The 16,423-nt window shown below is 47.9% G+C and overlaps 1 protein-coding gene across 1 annotated transcript in view; it reads right to left on the bottom strand.

Moving 5' to 3' along the window:
• Nucleotides 1-16,423, bottom strand: part of LOC140430263 (uncharacterized) — a 136,690-nt gene that overhangs the window by 93,612 nt on the left and 26,655 nt on the right. The window contains exons 9-19 of the mRNA XM_072517688.1: nucleotides 16,154-16,271; nucleotides 15,891-16,029; nucleotides 15,495-15,605; nucleotides 15,332-15,401; nucleotides 9,868-10,005; nucleotides 9,592-9,756; nucleotides 8,021-8,115; nucleotides 7,621-7,747; nucleotides 3,831-4,083; nucleotides 3,692-3,744; nucleotides 3,508-3,608 (exon numbers count right to left, since the gene is read on the bottom strand). Coding sequence (XP_072373789.1) covers nucleotides 3,508-3,608; nucleotides 3,692-3,744; nucleotides 3,831-4,083; nucleotides 7,621-7,747; nucleotides 8,021-8,115; nucleotides 9,592-9,756; nucleotides 9,868-10,005; nucleotides 15,332-15,401; nucleotides 15,495-15,605; nucleotides 15,891-16,029; nucleotides 16,154-16,271 — 1,370 coding nt within the window. The remainder of the gene's footprint in view (nucleotides 1-3,507; nucleotides 3,609-3,691; nucleotides 3,745-3,830; nucleotides 4,084-7,620; nucleotides 7,748-8,020; nucleotides 8,116-9,591; nucleotides 9,757-9,867; nucleotides 10,006-15,331; nucleotides 15,402-15,494; nucleotides 15,606-15,890; nucleotides 16,030-16,153; nucleotides 16,272-16,423) is intronic.

The raw sequence follows: 16,423 nt of genomic DNA, 5'->3' as shown, positions 1-16,423 counted from the left end.
TCGGGGTCCAATCTCCCCAACTACCAACATTGGGCTGCCATCTCCCCAACTACCAACATCGGGGTCCAATCCCCCCCAAGTACCAACATCGGGGCTCCCATCTCCCCAACTACCAACATCGGGGTCCAATCCCCCCAAATACCACCATCGGGGCTCCCATCTCCCCAATTACCAACATCGGGGCTCCCATCTCCCCCAACTACCAACATCGGGGTCCAATCCCCCCAAATACCAACATCGGGGCTCCCATCCCCCCAACTACAACATCGGGGCTCCCATCCCCCCAAATACCAACATCGGGGTACAATCCCCCCAACTACCAACATCGGGGCTCCCATCCCCCCAACTACCAACATCGGGGTCCAATCCCCCCAAATACCAACATCGGGGTCCAATCCCCCCAAATACCAACATCGGGGCTCCCATCCCCCCAACTACAACATCGGGGCTCCCATCCCCCCAACTACCAACATCGGGGCTCCCATCTCCCCAACTACCAACATCGGGGTCCAATCTCCCCAACTACCAACATTGGGCTGCCATCTCCCCAACTACCAACATCGGGGCTCCCATCTCCCCAACTACTAACATCGGGGCTCCCACCTCCCCAACTACTAACATCAGGGTCTAATCCCCCCAACTACCAACATCGGAGTCTAATCCCCCAACTACAACATCGGGGCTCCCATCCCCCCAACTACCAACATCGCGGCTCCCATCTCCCCAATTACCAACATCGCACCTCCCATCCCCCCAACTACCAACATCGGGGCTCCAAACTCCCCAACTACCAACCTCGGGGTCCAATCCCCCCAAATACCACCATCGGGGCTCCCATCCCCCCAACTACCAACATCGGGGCTCCCATCTCCCCCAACTACCAACATCGGGGTCCAATCCCCCCAAATACCAACATCGGGGCTCCCATCTCCCCAACTACCAACATCGGGGTCCAATCCCCCCAAATACCAACATCGGGGTACAATCCCCCCAACTACAACATCGGGGCTCCCAACCTCCCAACTACCAACATCGGGGCTCCCATCTCCCCAACTACCAACATCGGGGCTCCCATCTCCCCCAACTACTAACATCGGGGCTCCCATCTCCCCCAACTACTAACATCAGGGTCTAATCCCCCCAACTACCAACATCGGAGTCTAATCCCCCAAATACCAACATCGGGGCTCCCATCTCCCCAACTACCAACATCGGGGCTCCCATCCCCCCAATTACCAACATCGCAGCTCCCATCCCCCCAACTACCAACATCGCAGCTCCCATCCCCCCAACTACCAACATCGGGGCTCTCATCTCCCCAACTACCAACATCGCAGCTCCCATCCCCCCAACTACCAACATCGCAGCTCCCATCCCCCCAACTACCAACATCGGGGCTCCCATCTCCCCAACTACCAACATCGGGGTCCAATCCCCCCAAATACCACCATCGGGGCTCCCATCCCCCCAACTACCAACATCGGGGTCCAATCCCCCCAAATACCAACATCGGGGTCCAATCCCCCCAAATACCAACATCGGGGCTCCCATCTCCCCAACTACCAACATCGGGGTCCAATCCCCCCAAGCACCAACATCGGGGCTCCCATCTCCCCAACTACCAACATCGGGGTCCAATCCCCCCAAATACCAACATCGGGGTCCAATCCCCCCAAATACCAACATCGGGGCTCCCATCTCCCCAACTACCAACATCGGGGTCCAATCCCCCCAAATACCACCATCGGGGCTCCCATCTCCCCAATTACCAACATCGGGGCTCCCATCTCCCCCAACTACCAACATCGGGGTCCCATCCCCCCAACTACAACATCGGGGCTCCCATCCCCCCAACTACCAACATCGCGGCTCCCATCTCCCCAATCACCAACATCGGGGCTCCCATCTCCCCAACTACCAACATCGGGGTCCAATCTCCCCAACTACCAACATTGGGCTGCCATCTCCCCAACTACCAACATCGGGGTACAATCCCCCCAAATACCACCATCGGGGCTCCCATCTCCCCAACTACCAACATCGGGGCTCCAATCCCCCCAACTACCAACATCGGGATGCCATCTCCCCAACTACCAACAACGGGGCCCAATCCCCCTAACTATCAACATCGGGTCTCCCATCCCCCCAAGTACCACCATCGGGATTCCCACAACCCCCCTCCCTTCCCATCCCCACTATCAGCATCGGGGCTCCCCCCCCCCTCCCAGCTCCTACAATCAGCAAAGGGGCTCACAACCCCCCCCCCCCCCCCCCCCACACACACACACACACACTCATCCTCACGATCTGCATCTGGAATCTCACCACCCCACCCCCCACCAAATATCAGCATCAGGGCTTTCACCCCTTCCTCAGCCAACACTCAATCTGATAGAGGTAGATGGAGTGGTTGCGAGCCCTGATGCTGATGGTGGGATGAGGAGGGAGAGGGGTTAATACTGATTGTTAGGGGGAGGGTGGTGCAACAGACCTGATGTTGAAGTGGGGGTTGGGAGCCCTGATAGTGGGTGAGAGCCCCGATGCTGATGGTGAGGGTGGGGGCAGGGGCTAATGCTGATGGTGGAGGCGAAGGTGAGGGTCGAGGGGGTGGGCCCTGATGTTCATGTTAGGGGTGAGGGGGAGTAGAAGCCCCCAATGCTGCTGGTCATGGTATGTGGAGGGGGGGGGGGGTAGAAGGAACACTCAGTGCTGATGGTGAAGGGGGTGTGGAGGCCCTGGTGCTGATTGTGGTGGGGGGGAGGAGCCCTTGGTGCTGATGGTGGGGGGAGGCCCTGGTACTGATGGTGGTGGTGGGAGGAGCCCTCAGTACTGATGGCAGTTTGGGGGGGGGATGGTGGGGGAGGCCCAATGGTGGGGGGGAGGGGGGGCGGGGCCTTCAGTGCTGATGGTGGGGGGGGAGGCCCAGGTACTGATGGTGGTGAGGGGTGAGGAGTTCCCAGTGCTGATGGTCGTGGTGCCGGGGGGGGGGGGGGGGAGAAGGAGCACGCGGTGCTGATGCTGGGGGTGGGGGGGCGGTGGAGGCCCTGGTGCTGGTTGTGGTGGTGGGAGGAGCCCTCCGTGCTGATGGTAGTGGGGTATGGGGGGGTGGGAGGCCCGATGCTGATGGTGGTGGGGAGCCCCAGATGCTTATGGGACGATGGGGGGGGGGGGGGTCGCCGATGTTCATGGGAGTGGCGGGTTGGGGTGCCATTTTTAAAGGGTACCCCGATTTCTGTGGAGCCGGCCTTGTTCCCCCCGCCACCCCCACCCCACCCCACCACCAAAGTGACGACCTTTGAATTTCTTTTCCAGAGAGGCTCAAAACCTGGAGTAAAAATCTGGCTGTGCAGCTGGAGAGCCAGAGCCTGACATTCTGGAAAATATGTAGGAAAACTCTGTCCAGTAGCTCTAAGTCAAGAAGAAAGAACACTGTCTAAGAATCACACCACAAGTTTATCTAGCCTCCAAAGATTTGTGCAAATAATATAATTTATCAGCGGCACTTACACATTCCATGTCAAGCGTTTGACAGCTCTTCTGACATTCTGTGCCAATACTGTCAGCTGATTTGTTATTGCAGTCAAAGTAAACCAGTGGAGCAACACATGCTGGAAAGAAAAAACAAACACAGATTTAGACACACAAAAGACATACTTTTTGTCTGAATAATTACTTTTTTTCAATATGTTACCTTGAGAATGTGACTCCCCTCCAATACACTCCAGCTTCCCTTGATTGCAGGTACTGCAATAAAATAACAGATATCATCAGTCACTGAATTCAGATACTTCTCTCCTCAGTTATGTCATTAATTAACTTCACAAGCTCACCACAAGGCATCTTCGTCATGAATGGTCTCTCCTGCTGGCACTGCCAACCCCCTATAGTAGCATGGACAATGGGAGGCTGGTACACATTTACCAGTGTCCTCCATGTATGTTCCATCAGCACAACCACATCCATCCACTGGCGCAATGTCAATCTCACATGTTTTATCTGGTGCTCCTAGGGACTGACAGGTCCGCTGGCAGCTTGTCATATTGTAGCTGTAGACCAGAGTCTTGGGGCAGTTGAGGTATTTGGCTGAAATTAATAAATACAGACAACTTGAAGAATTTTCAAACTTCATTTCAAACTAATCTAAAATTAATACAGATAATATATTTTTGAAAAGTATTGTTTCAGAGTGGCAACTTTTTTCACAATGTGTTACTCTGTATCAGGTCACTGGCATGTAAGGATGGCAAGCAGAGAAAAGAAAGGCGAGAAAATAATCAGCGAAGGAGCTTTTCACCAATTACTAGTACATACTCCAAAGCACGGAATCCAGAGAGTAAGACAGGTGAGGCGAGGGCACATATAGACACTTGTTAGTATGATATCACAGCTATGGCTCAAACTTTGATTAAAAAATGGTAGCTGGGATAAAGAAAGGGATTTAAAAAAAGATGGGGTGCAATATTGGTTAAAGAAACAATCACAGCTGTGAGGAGGGATGATATGCTCGAGGGATCTTCAAACGAGGATTAAACTGACTGAAGAACAAAAGGGGGCAATTACACGGCTGAAGATATACGATGGACTCATAAACAGTCAGAGGGAGATAGAAGATCAAAATTGTCAAAAAATTGCAGAAACAATAAAGTAGTAATGGGAGGCAATTTCAACTCTGCTGGGTTAAAATCAATGTAAAAGATATAGAAGGAGCAGAGTTCTTAAAATGCACGCTGGAGAACCTTTGCAGCAACAATAAGTAACTCAACAAACGGTTTACAAGAATGTTGCCAGGGCTAGAAAAGTGTGGCTATGAGGAGAGGTTGGTGTTATTTTGCTTGGAACAAAGAACATAAGGCTGAGGGGTGACTTAATAGAACATAGAACATAGAAAAATACAGCACAGAACAGGCCCTTCGGGCCACGATGTTGTGCCGAACCTTTGTCCTAGATTAATCATAGATTATCATTGAATTTACAGTGCAGAAGGAGGCCATTCGGCCCATTGAGTCTGCACCGGCTCTTGGAAAGAGCACCCTACCCAAAGTCAACACCTCCACCCAACACTAAGGGCAATTTTGGACACTAAGGGCAATTTATCATGGCCAATCCACCTAACCTGCACATCTTTGGACTGTGGGAGGAAACCGGAGCACCCGGAGGAAACCCACGCAGACACGGGGAGGACCAAGACTTAATTGAGGTGTACAAAATTATGAGGGGAAGGGAGAGATTGGCAGGATAAAATAGTTTCCCTTGGTGGAGAATTCTAGAACCAAGGGATATAGATTCAAGATAAGTGGCAGAAGGTGTAGAAGGGACATGAGGAAAAACTTTTTTACACAGAGGGTAGTGGGAGTCTGGAATTCGCTGCCTGAGTTGGTGGTGGAGACAGAGACCCTAAACTCTTTTAAACAGTACCTGGATCTGCACCTTGAAAGCTGTAAGCTTCAGGGCGATGGACTGGGGCAGGAAGGTGGGATTAGAAAGGGCACCTGGGTGTCCTCGGGCTGGCATGGACAAAGTGGGCCAAATGGCCTCCTTCTGTGGTGTAATGTTTCTATGATTCTATGGTGGGGTGAGACAATTCTGGTCTTAGTTTTAGAAAATGAAGCTGGGCAAGCGGAAGGAATATCAGTGGGAGAGCAGTTAGATATAGGGCGGGATTCTACAGTCCTCCAGTCATGTGCTTCTCGGCAGCGCACCATTCGTTGGCGGCAGACTTCTCTCTTCCCGCCGCTTGTCAATGGGATTTCCCATTGAAGCCACCCCATGTTGCCAGGAAACCTGCGGGCGGGGGTAAGCTGCCAATAGGAAAACTGAATCCCGACTGCCAGAGAATTACGGCCACAATGTAATTCTGGAAAAGGACATTGACAGACCAAGAGTAAAGGTTTTAAATTGGAGAATGGCTAATATCAATAAAGCTACTTGAAGATAAATATGTGTCAGAGCAGTGGGAAACTATCCAGGAGGAAATAGTGAGAGCTCAGAACAAATATGTTCCCACAAAGGAAAAGGATGGGACTCCTAAATCCAGACCCCCTGCAAGTCAAACACCATATAGAGTAGGTTTAGCTCACTTGGCTGGACAGCTGGTTCGTGATGCAGAGCAAGGCCAGCAGTGTGGGTTCAATTCCTGTCCTGGCTGAGGTTATTCATGAAGGCCTGCCTTCTCAACCTTGTCCCTGGCCTGAGGTGTGGTGATCTTCAGGTTAAACCATTATCAGCCAAGGTGAAAGCAGTCTTTGGTCATCTGGCTTATGGCAAAGGAAGAAATCGCAGAGGCTCAGACTCCTTTACTAACCCTCTTGGCCAGAGAGCTGGAGGGTGGTTATCATTGTAAAGTTATTTTAAAAAAGAGTAAGGGATAGATAACCAGAGACTAGTCAGCCTACCCTCTGTGGTGGACAAAATCCTAAGGGACAGTAGAAGTTGTTATTTAGACAGGCATGGATTAATCAAGGACAGTCGGCCAAGGACCTGTTAAGGGATGGTGTGCCTGACTAATCTGGTTGAATTTTTTGAGAATGCATTAAGAGGGGTAATTGAAAGCCTCTCAAAATAAATTAATTTTGGAAATAATTTTAAAGGTGGAGACAAAGATGAAGACTTGCCAAAAGGAAGGGGATAAAGAATGGCACAGAAAGTTTCAGTCAGAGGAACGGATTTTCCAGAGGGAATGTAAGGCTTGAACATTCAAACATATATACAAACATATGGAGTATGCCAATCGGCCCCTTGGACCTGCCATGCGTTTGATAAGATCTGATTTTGGCCTTTACGTTCCTGATTGCACAGATATGATAAGATGGGGCAAGGTCATGGAGGGATTTAAAAATTAGTCTGGGGGTAGGCCACTTAGGACTGAGATGAGGAGGAATTCCATCACTTAGTGGGTGATGAATCCTTGGCATTCTCTGCCCCAGAGGGCTGCAGAGACGCTGTCGTTGGGCAGAATTTTACAGTCCTGACACAGCCGGGGGCAGGGCTGGAAAATCCAGTGGGTTGCTGAAAAGCCCATTGATTTCAGTGAGCGTGGAAATCCTGCCGGTGGGAAGGGCTATAAAATTCCACCCGTTGAATCCGTTCAAGACAAGTATCGATAGATTTTTATATATGAGAAACATCCGGGGATACAGGGATCATGCAGGACAATGATGTGTATGGGAGTAGCCAGGATCTCATTGAAATGGTGGAACGAGCTTGATGGGCTGAATGGCCTACTCCTGGGCAGGCACGGTAGCACAGTGGTTAACACAGTTGCTTCACAGCTCCAGGGTCCCAGGTCCGATTCCCGTCGTGGGTCACTGTCTGTGCGGAGTCTGCACGTTCTCCCCGTGTCTGCGTGGGTTTCCTACGGGTGCTCCGGTTTCCTCCAACAGTCCAAAGATGTGCAGGTTAGGTGGATTGGCCATGATAAATTAGTGTCCAAAAAAGGTTCGGTGGGGTTACGGGGATAGGGTGGGAGGTGTGAAAATAGGGTGGAGGTGTAGGCTTAGGTAGGATGCTCTTTCTAAGGGCTGGTGCAGACTCGATGGGCCGAATGGCCTCCTTCTCACTGTAAATTCTAGGATTCTATGATTCCTGCTCCTATTTCATCTGATCTTTTATTGTTATACTTACAGCATACGTTATCTCTCCAGTTTGAAATGATGATGCCTTTTAACGCACACGCTTGAACATATGACGAGAGGGCAGCACACATGCAGTCCTCACTCTTTTCACAGTTACAGCTGTCATATTTACATTGCTGCAAAATAAGGCGTTGTGTTATCTCACACTTACGGTGTGGTTTAAATAAAGATTTAACAAATAAACATTCCTTCAAATAAAAACACTCAACGCATAACACAATATGCAAACCAAAGCCTTAAAGAGTCACACAGTTCTGCAGTTTATAGTAATTTTCATGTTGAGAAATTCATAAATCAAATAAGAACTGTGACTTTTATATTGGTACAATCAATACAGTAGTTTTTACAGTAACAATCATCATATACAATGACAGAGGAACTTTTTCTACCTCATGGTATTGATTGGGGTTGATATGCGAATGGCATTGAGCAAATGCAGAGTTGTCAGCTATTAGCAGGCCGCACCAATGCTTAGCGTACCTTTCTAGAAAAATAAAGGAGAAATTAAAAATTAAACTTTTCCAAGTGATTAATCTTCCCCCAATGGTGGGTTAATGGCGGATTGACCTTTCCGCTGTCAGGCAGCGCAAATGTCATTTGCATTCATTTGCATCTCATAAATGCTCATTAAAAACAGCTGTTCACCAGGGTCCTATCAGGCCTTCCAATCTTACATCATACCAGCTTTAAATCACATGTGTGTCAAACCCGATTGTAAAGTGGACCATGTACAAGACAGCCCTCAGTTGGCAAGAGACTTTGAGGTTAGTGCTACATGGCTTTCTGCCATAGTGCTGCGCTGTTCCTGGTGCGCTAAACACCACTCTGCCGGTGCAAACCTGCCCTCCAACTCTGTGCTGAGCTGGTCTTCATGGGCAGCACCATGCTTCTGGATCCATAGACCTTCCTGTGTCATCGTTTCACTTCAGTACGTCAGCTGGGATTGGGGAATACAAGGGTAACTTTCTGGACAACACTGGGCTGTGGGACATACGTAGCCACCACAACAAAGGTGTGAAGTTCAACCCAATGTGGAGTGCGAGGTGAAGTGAGATATTGGGGGCGGAGGTGGCTGATGAAGACAAATGGGGCAATGTGGAAGGAGAGCTGTAGAAGGAGGGGGATAGGGCAAGTGCTCACAAAAGCAGGAAAAGGGGCAAGGAAGAAGCTGAAGAAGACGAATGATGGAAGGCAGAGAGAAAACCGAGGGGAGGGAAGCTGGACCCCAACAAGACTGCATGACAAGCTCACAAACAAGGGGTCAAACCCTAACCCTAACCTCTTTGTTTGCTGGAAGGGGATGGATGAAGACTTCAGAGGCATTGGGTAGAGGTCCAAGTGGGGCATGGGCACCTTGCAGGTGATGGGCTCATAGGGAAGGTGGTTGAATCAGAGAACAGACTTCTTCTTGAAACTGCCAGCCTTTTTTCTCTGGGTTGCTGTAATCCTGCACAGTCTGGTGAGGACAGATGGGCTGGTGAGAGTGATATGAGTGTTCTGGACTGGTATTTAAATATGGCCCCGGGACCTTTGATCTTGTCACCTGAGAGCTGGATGAGTCTGCTGCCAGACTGCCAGGAGATTCGGAGGGGAACTCATCTGTGCATAATTAATGAGCTTTCAAGCACTAGATGTTGCACTGAATCTTGCACGATTGCCCGCCATTCTAGTCGGTGGGACAGACGCTACTGCTCTCAGTCTCAAAATGGGAGAATTCCACCCTATGTTCCCTCCCCATAATCCTACATTATGCCTATCTACATGAATGGGGCTTTGGGAAAATAAGAACTGTTGTGTGATAGTGAATAAAATCATTCATGTATTACATGATAAAAAAAGCTTTGCATTAAAGAATCTGAGTTAATTCTGTTAAGTTGTCCTGTAACTCATCCTAAACCTCATTAGGTTATGATTCCAACCTTTAGGCTCATCAATGCAAATCAATAAGTTATAGACTAACCATTTTCAACACTGAGGGAGCAAGGATTTTCATGAATATCTTTTCTGTCTGGGCATCTAGCTTTGGTCTTCCAGGTATTTGCAAAGGCAGCAGATGATCCTTCCACAAGACCACTGAAGACTTTAAATTCATCATTAAGTACATCATTAAAGTTTCCACAAAGACCTAAATAAACACAAACAAATTGTACAGTGTTTAATCGACACTGAGAACAATGCAGCATTTATGGCTATTCCAATGACTGGGTGGCAAAGGTGCAACTAGGTTGTAACTTACCACACATGTATCTTTTGAAGGAAGAATCCAGCGTTATGTAGAGTTGCATTAAGGGCACTAACTGTACCTGGAGCTGCAGCCCAAAGGTTGTGTGGACGATAACATGGAAACCTGAGGGCTTGAATATAGTGACGTTGGCTGTGAAAACAGGAAAGTTGGACATTTAGGAACATTTGCAGCACCACAGTGTATTGATGATGCAATCAAATTGTGATTTGCTTTTAGAAATTTGAGCAGAAATTTGGTTTTCATTAATTGAAGTTTTGGATGTCTAAAATGAAGATTAAACATAAAAATCTCTCCAAATTATATATTACGCTTGACGGATGGATTTTTGCATCTTTTAATACTGTCATTATATTTTTATTTTTTTTATATTTTCATGTGATGTGGACATCGCTGGCATCCTTAATTGACTTGAGAAGGTGGTGGTGAGTCGTCTTCTTGAACTGCTACTTCAGGGGCATTTCCTCTGCTGTTCGGAAGGGAGTTCCAGGAATTTCACTCAGCAACAGTGAAGGAACAACAATATATTTCCAAGTCAGCATGGTAAGTGGCTTGGAGGGGAACTTGCAGGTGGTTGTTTTCCACATGTCTGCTGCCCAGGTCCTTCAGATGGTAGAGATCTTGGTTTGCAAAGCGCTGTCAAAGGAGCATTGGTGAGTTTCTGCAGTGCATCTTGTAGATGGTACACAAGGCTGCGTCGGTGGTGGGGGGAGTAAGTGTTTATGGAAGGGGTGTCAATCAAGCGGGTTGTTTTGTCCTGGCTGGTGTCAAGCTTCTTCAGTATTGTTGGAGTTACACTCATCCAGGAAAGTGGAGAGTATTCAAAGTCAATTTATGGGGTACAGGTTGTTTGTAATAACTTACCAATTGCAAATCAAATCAGGTTCCACAAAGTTTTACCATCCAGCAAGAATGAACACATTGGGGGTGATTTTGAGCCTGTGTTAGCTGTCAGTGAGAACAGCGATGTGGGTGGAAAATTTAGCGAGAATCCTAAAACACGAGATTGCGATTTCCGATTTTCCAGGCCGCTTGCTGGCGGCGTAACGGGAAATCTGCCACGGAAGGCCGAGAATCTAATTTTAATACATTATAATATCATTAGTGAGCTTTCCCTCCGGGACTTCCCCACTCACTGAATATTCACTGGTCGCCATTCAGACATCACAACGATGTGATTTCCAACAGCTGTATGAAAACGAGAGCCTGGCGACCTCACATCTGAACGGGATATTGGAAGTGAGTGCTCAGGTCACCATCACTATCCATGGTGCCAGTCATAGGGGTGCCAGCATCAGAGAATATGAAAGAACCAGATATAAGTTCCAATCGGGGTCGGGCGGATGGATGGGTGGGCGGGGGTTTAGTCTCAGGATCTCGGGTGGTTAGGTTGGTCGCAGGCCTTAGCGCCGTTGCATAGCTGTGAGTCTCTAGGTTTAAAGGGGTCTGATAGCTGGTTTTCAGATAGTGCGTCCTGGGTTCTCCTTGTTGGGCTTGTGGTGTAAAACCGCTGAGCGATTGCCCTTCCAGAATGGCAGCTGGAAAGTGGTGGGAGCCGGTGAATCCACAGGGTCAGCACAGGGGCCAACTGTGAGGTTCTTGGGTGAGGTCCCATCAGAGGCCAGGCTGCATGGGCAGAGCATTGTGGGAACAAAGCTTACTCCAGTAGTTTATGGTGCCAATCGGTCAGGCAAGGAAATTACCCTAATCTGTAGGGCTGCGATTGGCTACACCAGCTGCAGTTGGATTGGCACCATATCCTCCAAGTGGGATCTAGCGATCTGTGTGCGGTGCTGAGCAAGTTCCCCGAGGTTTTACAGCCTGGCTTTGGTACAATTATAAAAATCCAAGTGGACCGGAGGCCCAGCCCCGATATTTTCGTGCCCGCCCAGTTCCCTGCATTTTATTGGAGACAGTCGAGACTGAGCTTCGTCGCTTGGAGAGTTTGGACATCATTAGACCTGTGCGCTTCGCCCATGGACAGTGCCGATGGTCCATCTGCTGAAGCCGGATATCAGGTGGAGATCACCTCTTCAACTGTATTTATTATGCCCATCAACACTGTCTGTGACCCAGTCATATTTGTCAGAAAAGACAATCATGTTACAGTAGTTAAATTGATGACCAGTGAAATTGCCAAAATTGGTCCAGTCACATCATCTCTTGGTTGTGGAGCTTCCATCCCTGTTCATAAAATGTTTATTTTGAGACTTTTAGGGTCTCTTAATAGTATAATGGGGTTTTTTGAAGTGGCTTCTAATTGACTGTTTATTTTGATAGTTTTAAGAGAATCACAAAAAAATCCTGATGTTATTATAGGGCTTATGAATTCTGTACATGACGGATACTGGATGAGTGAGCATGATAGTGATGTGAGGGGTTATGTGGGGAACATGGAGGGGTTATGGCATGAAGCTTAAGGGGCGTCACACTCAGCTAGTGAAGTGGGCCGCTGTCTCAGTGAACAGAGGTGGGCCTTTTAACTTGACTTCCTTGGCATCTGCCCACTTCTATCTCCACCTCAGGTCTGCTTCTGGAAGCGGTGGATCCGGCGCTAAACCCCCCCCCCTCCCCTCTCATGGCAACACCACCATGGAGGACCATGCAGGAATGTTCCCTTTCAGTTGGGGAACACTTCAGCAGTCAAGGGCATTCAGCCTCTGATCTCCGGGTAAGCGTTCTCCAAGGCGGCCTTCAGGAGGCGCGACAACGCAGAATCGCCGAGCAGAAACTTATAGCCAAGTTCCGCACACATAAGTGCGGCCTCAACCGGGACCTGGGATTCATGTCGCATTGCATTCATCCCCCACCATCTGGCCTGCAAAATCCTACCAACTGTCCTGGCTTGACACAATTCACACCTCTTTAACCTGGGGTTACCCCATCTCTGGATCTGTAAAGATTTAATCATCTGCTAAATGCTCATATTCCAAGCATTGTTTGGCATCTTTGAATCTGTCTATATATATGTTTCTGGAACATACCTCTTCATTCACCTGAGGAAGGAGCTGCGCTCCGAAAGCTAGTGACATCGAAACAAACCTGTTGGACTTTAACCTGGTGTTGTAAGACTTCTTACCATGGAGGAAGATAGAGTGAACAAGTCCTTTTTCTTTTATTCACTCATGGGATGTAAGCATTATGGATTTGGCCAGCCTTTACTGCCCATTCCTTGCCCTTGAACTGAGAGTCTTGCTAGGCCATGTCAGAGAACATTTAAGAGTCAACCACATTGCTGTGGGTCTGGAGTCACATGTAGGCCAGACCAAGTAAGGACAGAAGATTTTCTTCCCTGAAGGACATTAGTGAACCAGATGGGTTTTTACTGCAATAGTTTCATGGTCATCGTTAGACTTTTAATTCCAGATTTTTATTGAATTCAAATTTAGCAATTTGCCATGGATTATCCTCGGCAGAATTCTCCATTCCTGAGACTAAGGGCTGGTTTCTCTCCCCCTGCCCGCCGCCAGAATCACACGGGCAAGACGGCGATAATGGAAATATCCATTGACCTTGGGCGGGATTCTCCAGGCCGCCGGGCGAATGCAGGCGGAGAATCCCACCCTTTGACACCTGGGTGTTTCATGGACTTCCACGACAGCAAACCTGGCGCTGCACCTGGACCAATTAAATGACCATTGAGAGGCTAGCACTGCCACCACGTGGATTACAATCGATTCCAATGAAAAACGGTGCCGGATTCGTGATTGACGCTCAGGAGGCTGACAAGCTGGAGCCGCATTTACACACTTCACTCCCCACACACCCATCCCAGCCAACAAGATGGTACTGTTTGCGCTGGAGCGTGCCCATATGGCTAATCGGTCGGCCGGGGCCAGAGGGCACCTAGGGGGCTGGCCTGGGGGTCACACACACGACCCGTGGCCCTAAGTTCACAGTGAGCAGTCAGCAGCACGCACAGCTGTATGGCTGCCTACCCAGCTGTGGCAATGGTGTTCTGTGCCCGTCCTCCCCGACCCCACAGCCCACCTTCTGACCACTCCCTGCTTTTCCCCTCAGCCCTGGCAGACATCCCCGGCCAGCAGCAGAACTACCAGCAAACTATGGCGATGTTGGACACTTTCCATTGCTCCTCTCTCTCCCTCAGCAGCCACGACACCGGTCTCACGATTTTGTAAAAGCACAAGTGAACCGGGGCGTCAGGAATTTGGCCCATTGGAGGCGGAGAATCGCGGAGGTTCCACAGAATACTGGGTCAGGCCCGTTAACGATATGCCATCAGCACTTACTGTACATGCATTCTGGAACGCATTGACGCCACTGCCGAGGCGATGGAGAATTGCTATTTGGAGTGAGTGAAATTGGCGTCCGTCGCGATTTTGGCACCGGAACCGATACTCTGCCCAATCGCATTTCCCGATTCTGGCATCGGCTGACTGAGAATCCCGCACAGGGTCACTGGATTACTAGACCAGTGACAGTACCACTACGCCACTGCCTCTCCTGCTGTACAGGAGTAGGATCAGATAATGATAAATGGCCAAACACAATATTCCCATCTCCGAGATGAAATTTCGGCCTGAGATGTTCTTCTGTTACATTTTTAAGAACATAATTCATATCTTTCCTGCCAATAATGTAATAATAATATAATAATCTTTATTGTCACAAGTTGGCTTACATTGACACTGCAATGAAGTTACTGTGAAAAGCCCCTAGTCGCCACATTCCGGCGCCTGTTCGGGTTCACTGAGGGAGAATTCAGAATGTCCAAATTACCTAACAGCACGTCTTTTGTGACTTGTGGGAGGAAACCAGAGCACCCGGAGGAAACCCACGCAGACACGGGGAGAACGTGCAGACTCCGCACAGACAGTGACCCACAGTGACAGTGAGCCGGGAATCGAACCTGAGTCCCTGGCGCTGTGAAGCAACAGGACTAACCACTGTGCTACCGTGCTGCCCAAAAGTCAATGTTAGGAGTGGGATTCAAATCCACGCCTCCAGAGGAGACTGTGATACAGAGTTCTCTTGATTTTTTTCTTGTTATAGAGTGAAATTATTATACATATTCTTATTTAAATCTATTGTTGATGTCATCAGTAAGTGCTGTCACATCATTAATAATTGTTGATGTTCCTTGTGTATATTTGTATTTAACTGCCGTTAGTTCTAATTCTATTCTGTTCCTGTTATTTCGATGTTTGGCTACTGCTCCTGTTTTAAGTCCATACTGTATTTTAAACTTAGTTATTTTTATATATTAAAGAAGATTAACTTCCACCACATCGTTTCAACTACCATTTTGTGGTCAAGTTACCAAAGTTCTAGTTCCTTTTTGACTATAAGATCCAATGCACTGCATATTCGGCCATGCAATGTCCAATCAGGAATCTGCAAGCTTGAGACTTTTCTCAAGATAAAGGAATTGTGTAAATGTTGTGTTTAATACAAAGAAAACTAATGATTCAAGGCAAAAAACAGGAACTAAACTTACCAATGGTTACAGGCAACTGTGTAAAGATTCCATTGACAGAGATGCTGCCACTGGGGTTTATTGCGATAATCTGTAAAATAAAAAGCACCAATAACATCATTTTTCGACCTTCTTTATATCAAAGTGGTTTAAGCCGCCAAAAAGCTAATTGAGAATGACTTACAGAGTGAGCCCCATGGAGAGTCAGTGATACTGTCTTTAAACATGTCTCCGAATCAGTAACACCACATTGCTGCAGTTCCCCCAGGACAGTGAATAAAGTATTCCTACAGTCCTAGAGCAAATGATTAGAAAAATAAGACGAAATAGCAATCTTGACAGTGCAAAATAGTGTTTATTAATGCTGCAACACATTCTCCGGTATTCTGAGCAAAAGTCCTTTTAGATTTTCCATTTGGAAGACTTAGTTGAGCCAGCGGAGAACATGTAGACTTTCACAGAAACAGACCAATACCAATTCTCTTACTTTTGTTCTGCCAAAAACACAGCAACATTATGAGCAAGTCAAACTTGTTGGTGCGAATAATTTCCAGTGTCCTAAAACTCAAGTGATCCTTACCTTAGCAAGAACGTAATGACACCTTCCATGGAATGTGTAATAGCTTTCATCAAATGTATTAATATGAGCTCCTCCCTCAATAGAACAGATGCCAGGGCAGGAGAGGTCAGTACAAGACCACTGCCCTCCATTACAAGTGCTGCCAGATTTAAAAGTATTTGATGTCAGTTATTTTCTTAGACAAAAATTAAGAAACAATTAATGACAAATGAATACCCCCCATCAAAAACAAACAACCAATTTATCAAAATCAAATTAATTACCATTTACTGCATTTGGTGGAGTAGGACTGTCCGAGTGCATAAGATAGCCCGTTGTAAGTACAGGGACACTGTTCTTTTGGAATGCATCCAGAGTGAGAAATGTCATCAAGGACAGTATCTACAGTATAAAATATATAAGTTAGATATCCTAACTTGCAGATTTTCCTCAGTTGATTTATGATTCAGTTAATTATAATGAAGGGCCGAATGGCCTCATTCTCTGCTGTAACCTTTCTATGGTTCTATGGTTCGAAGTGTTGTAGCCAGGCT

This window comes from Scyliorhinus torazame, chromosome 10 (assembly GCF_047496885.1).
Source record: "Scyliorhinus torazame isolate Kashiwa2021f chromosome 10, sScyTor2.1, whole genome shotgun sequence".
Classification (NCBI taxonomy): domain Eukaryota; kingdom Metazoa; phylum Chordata; class Chondrichthyes; order Carcharhiniformes; family Scyliorhinidae; genus Scyliorhinus; species Scyliorhinus torazame.
Note: the sequence above shows the minus strand (reverse complement) of the source record. Positions and strands in the feature narration are given on the sequence as shown.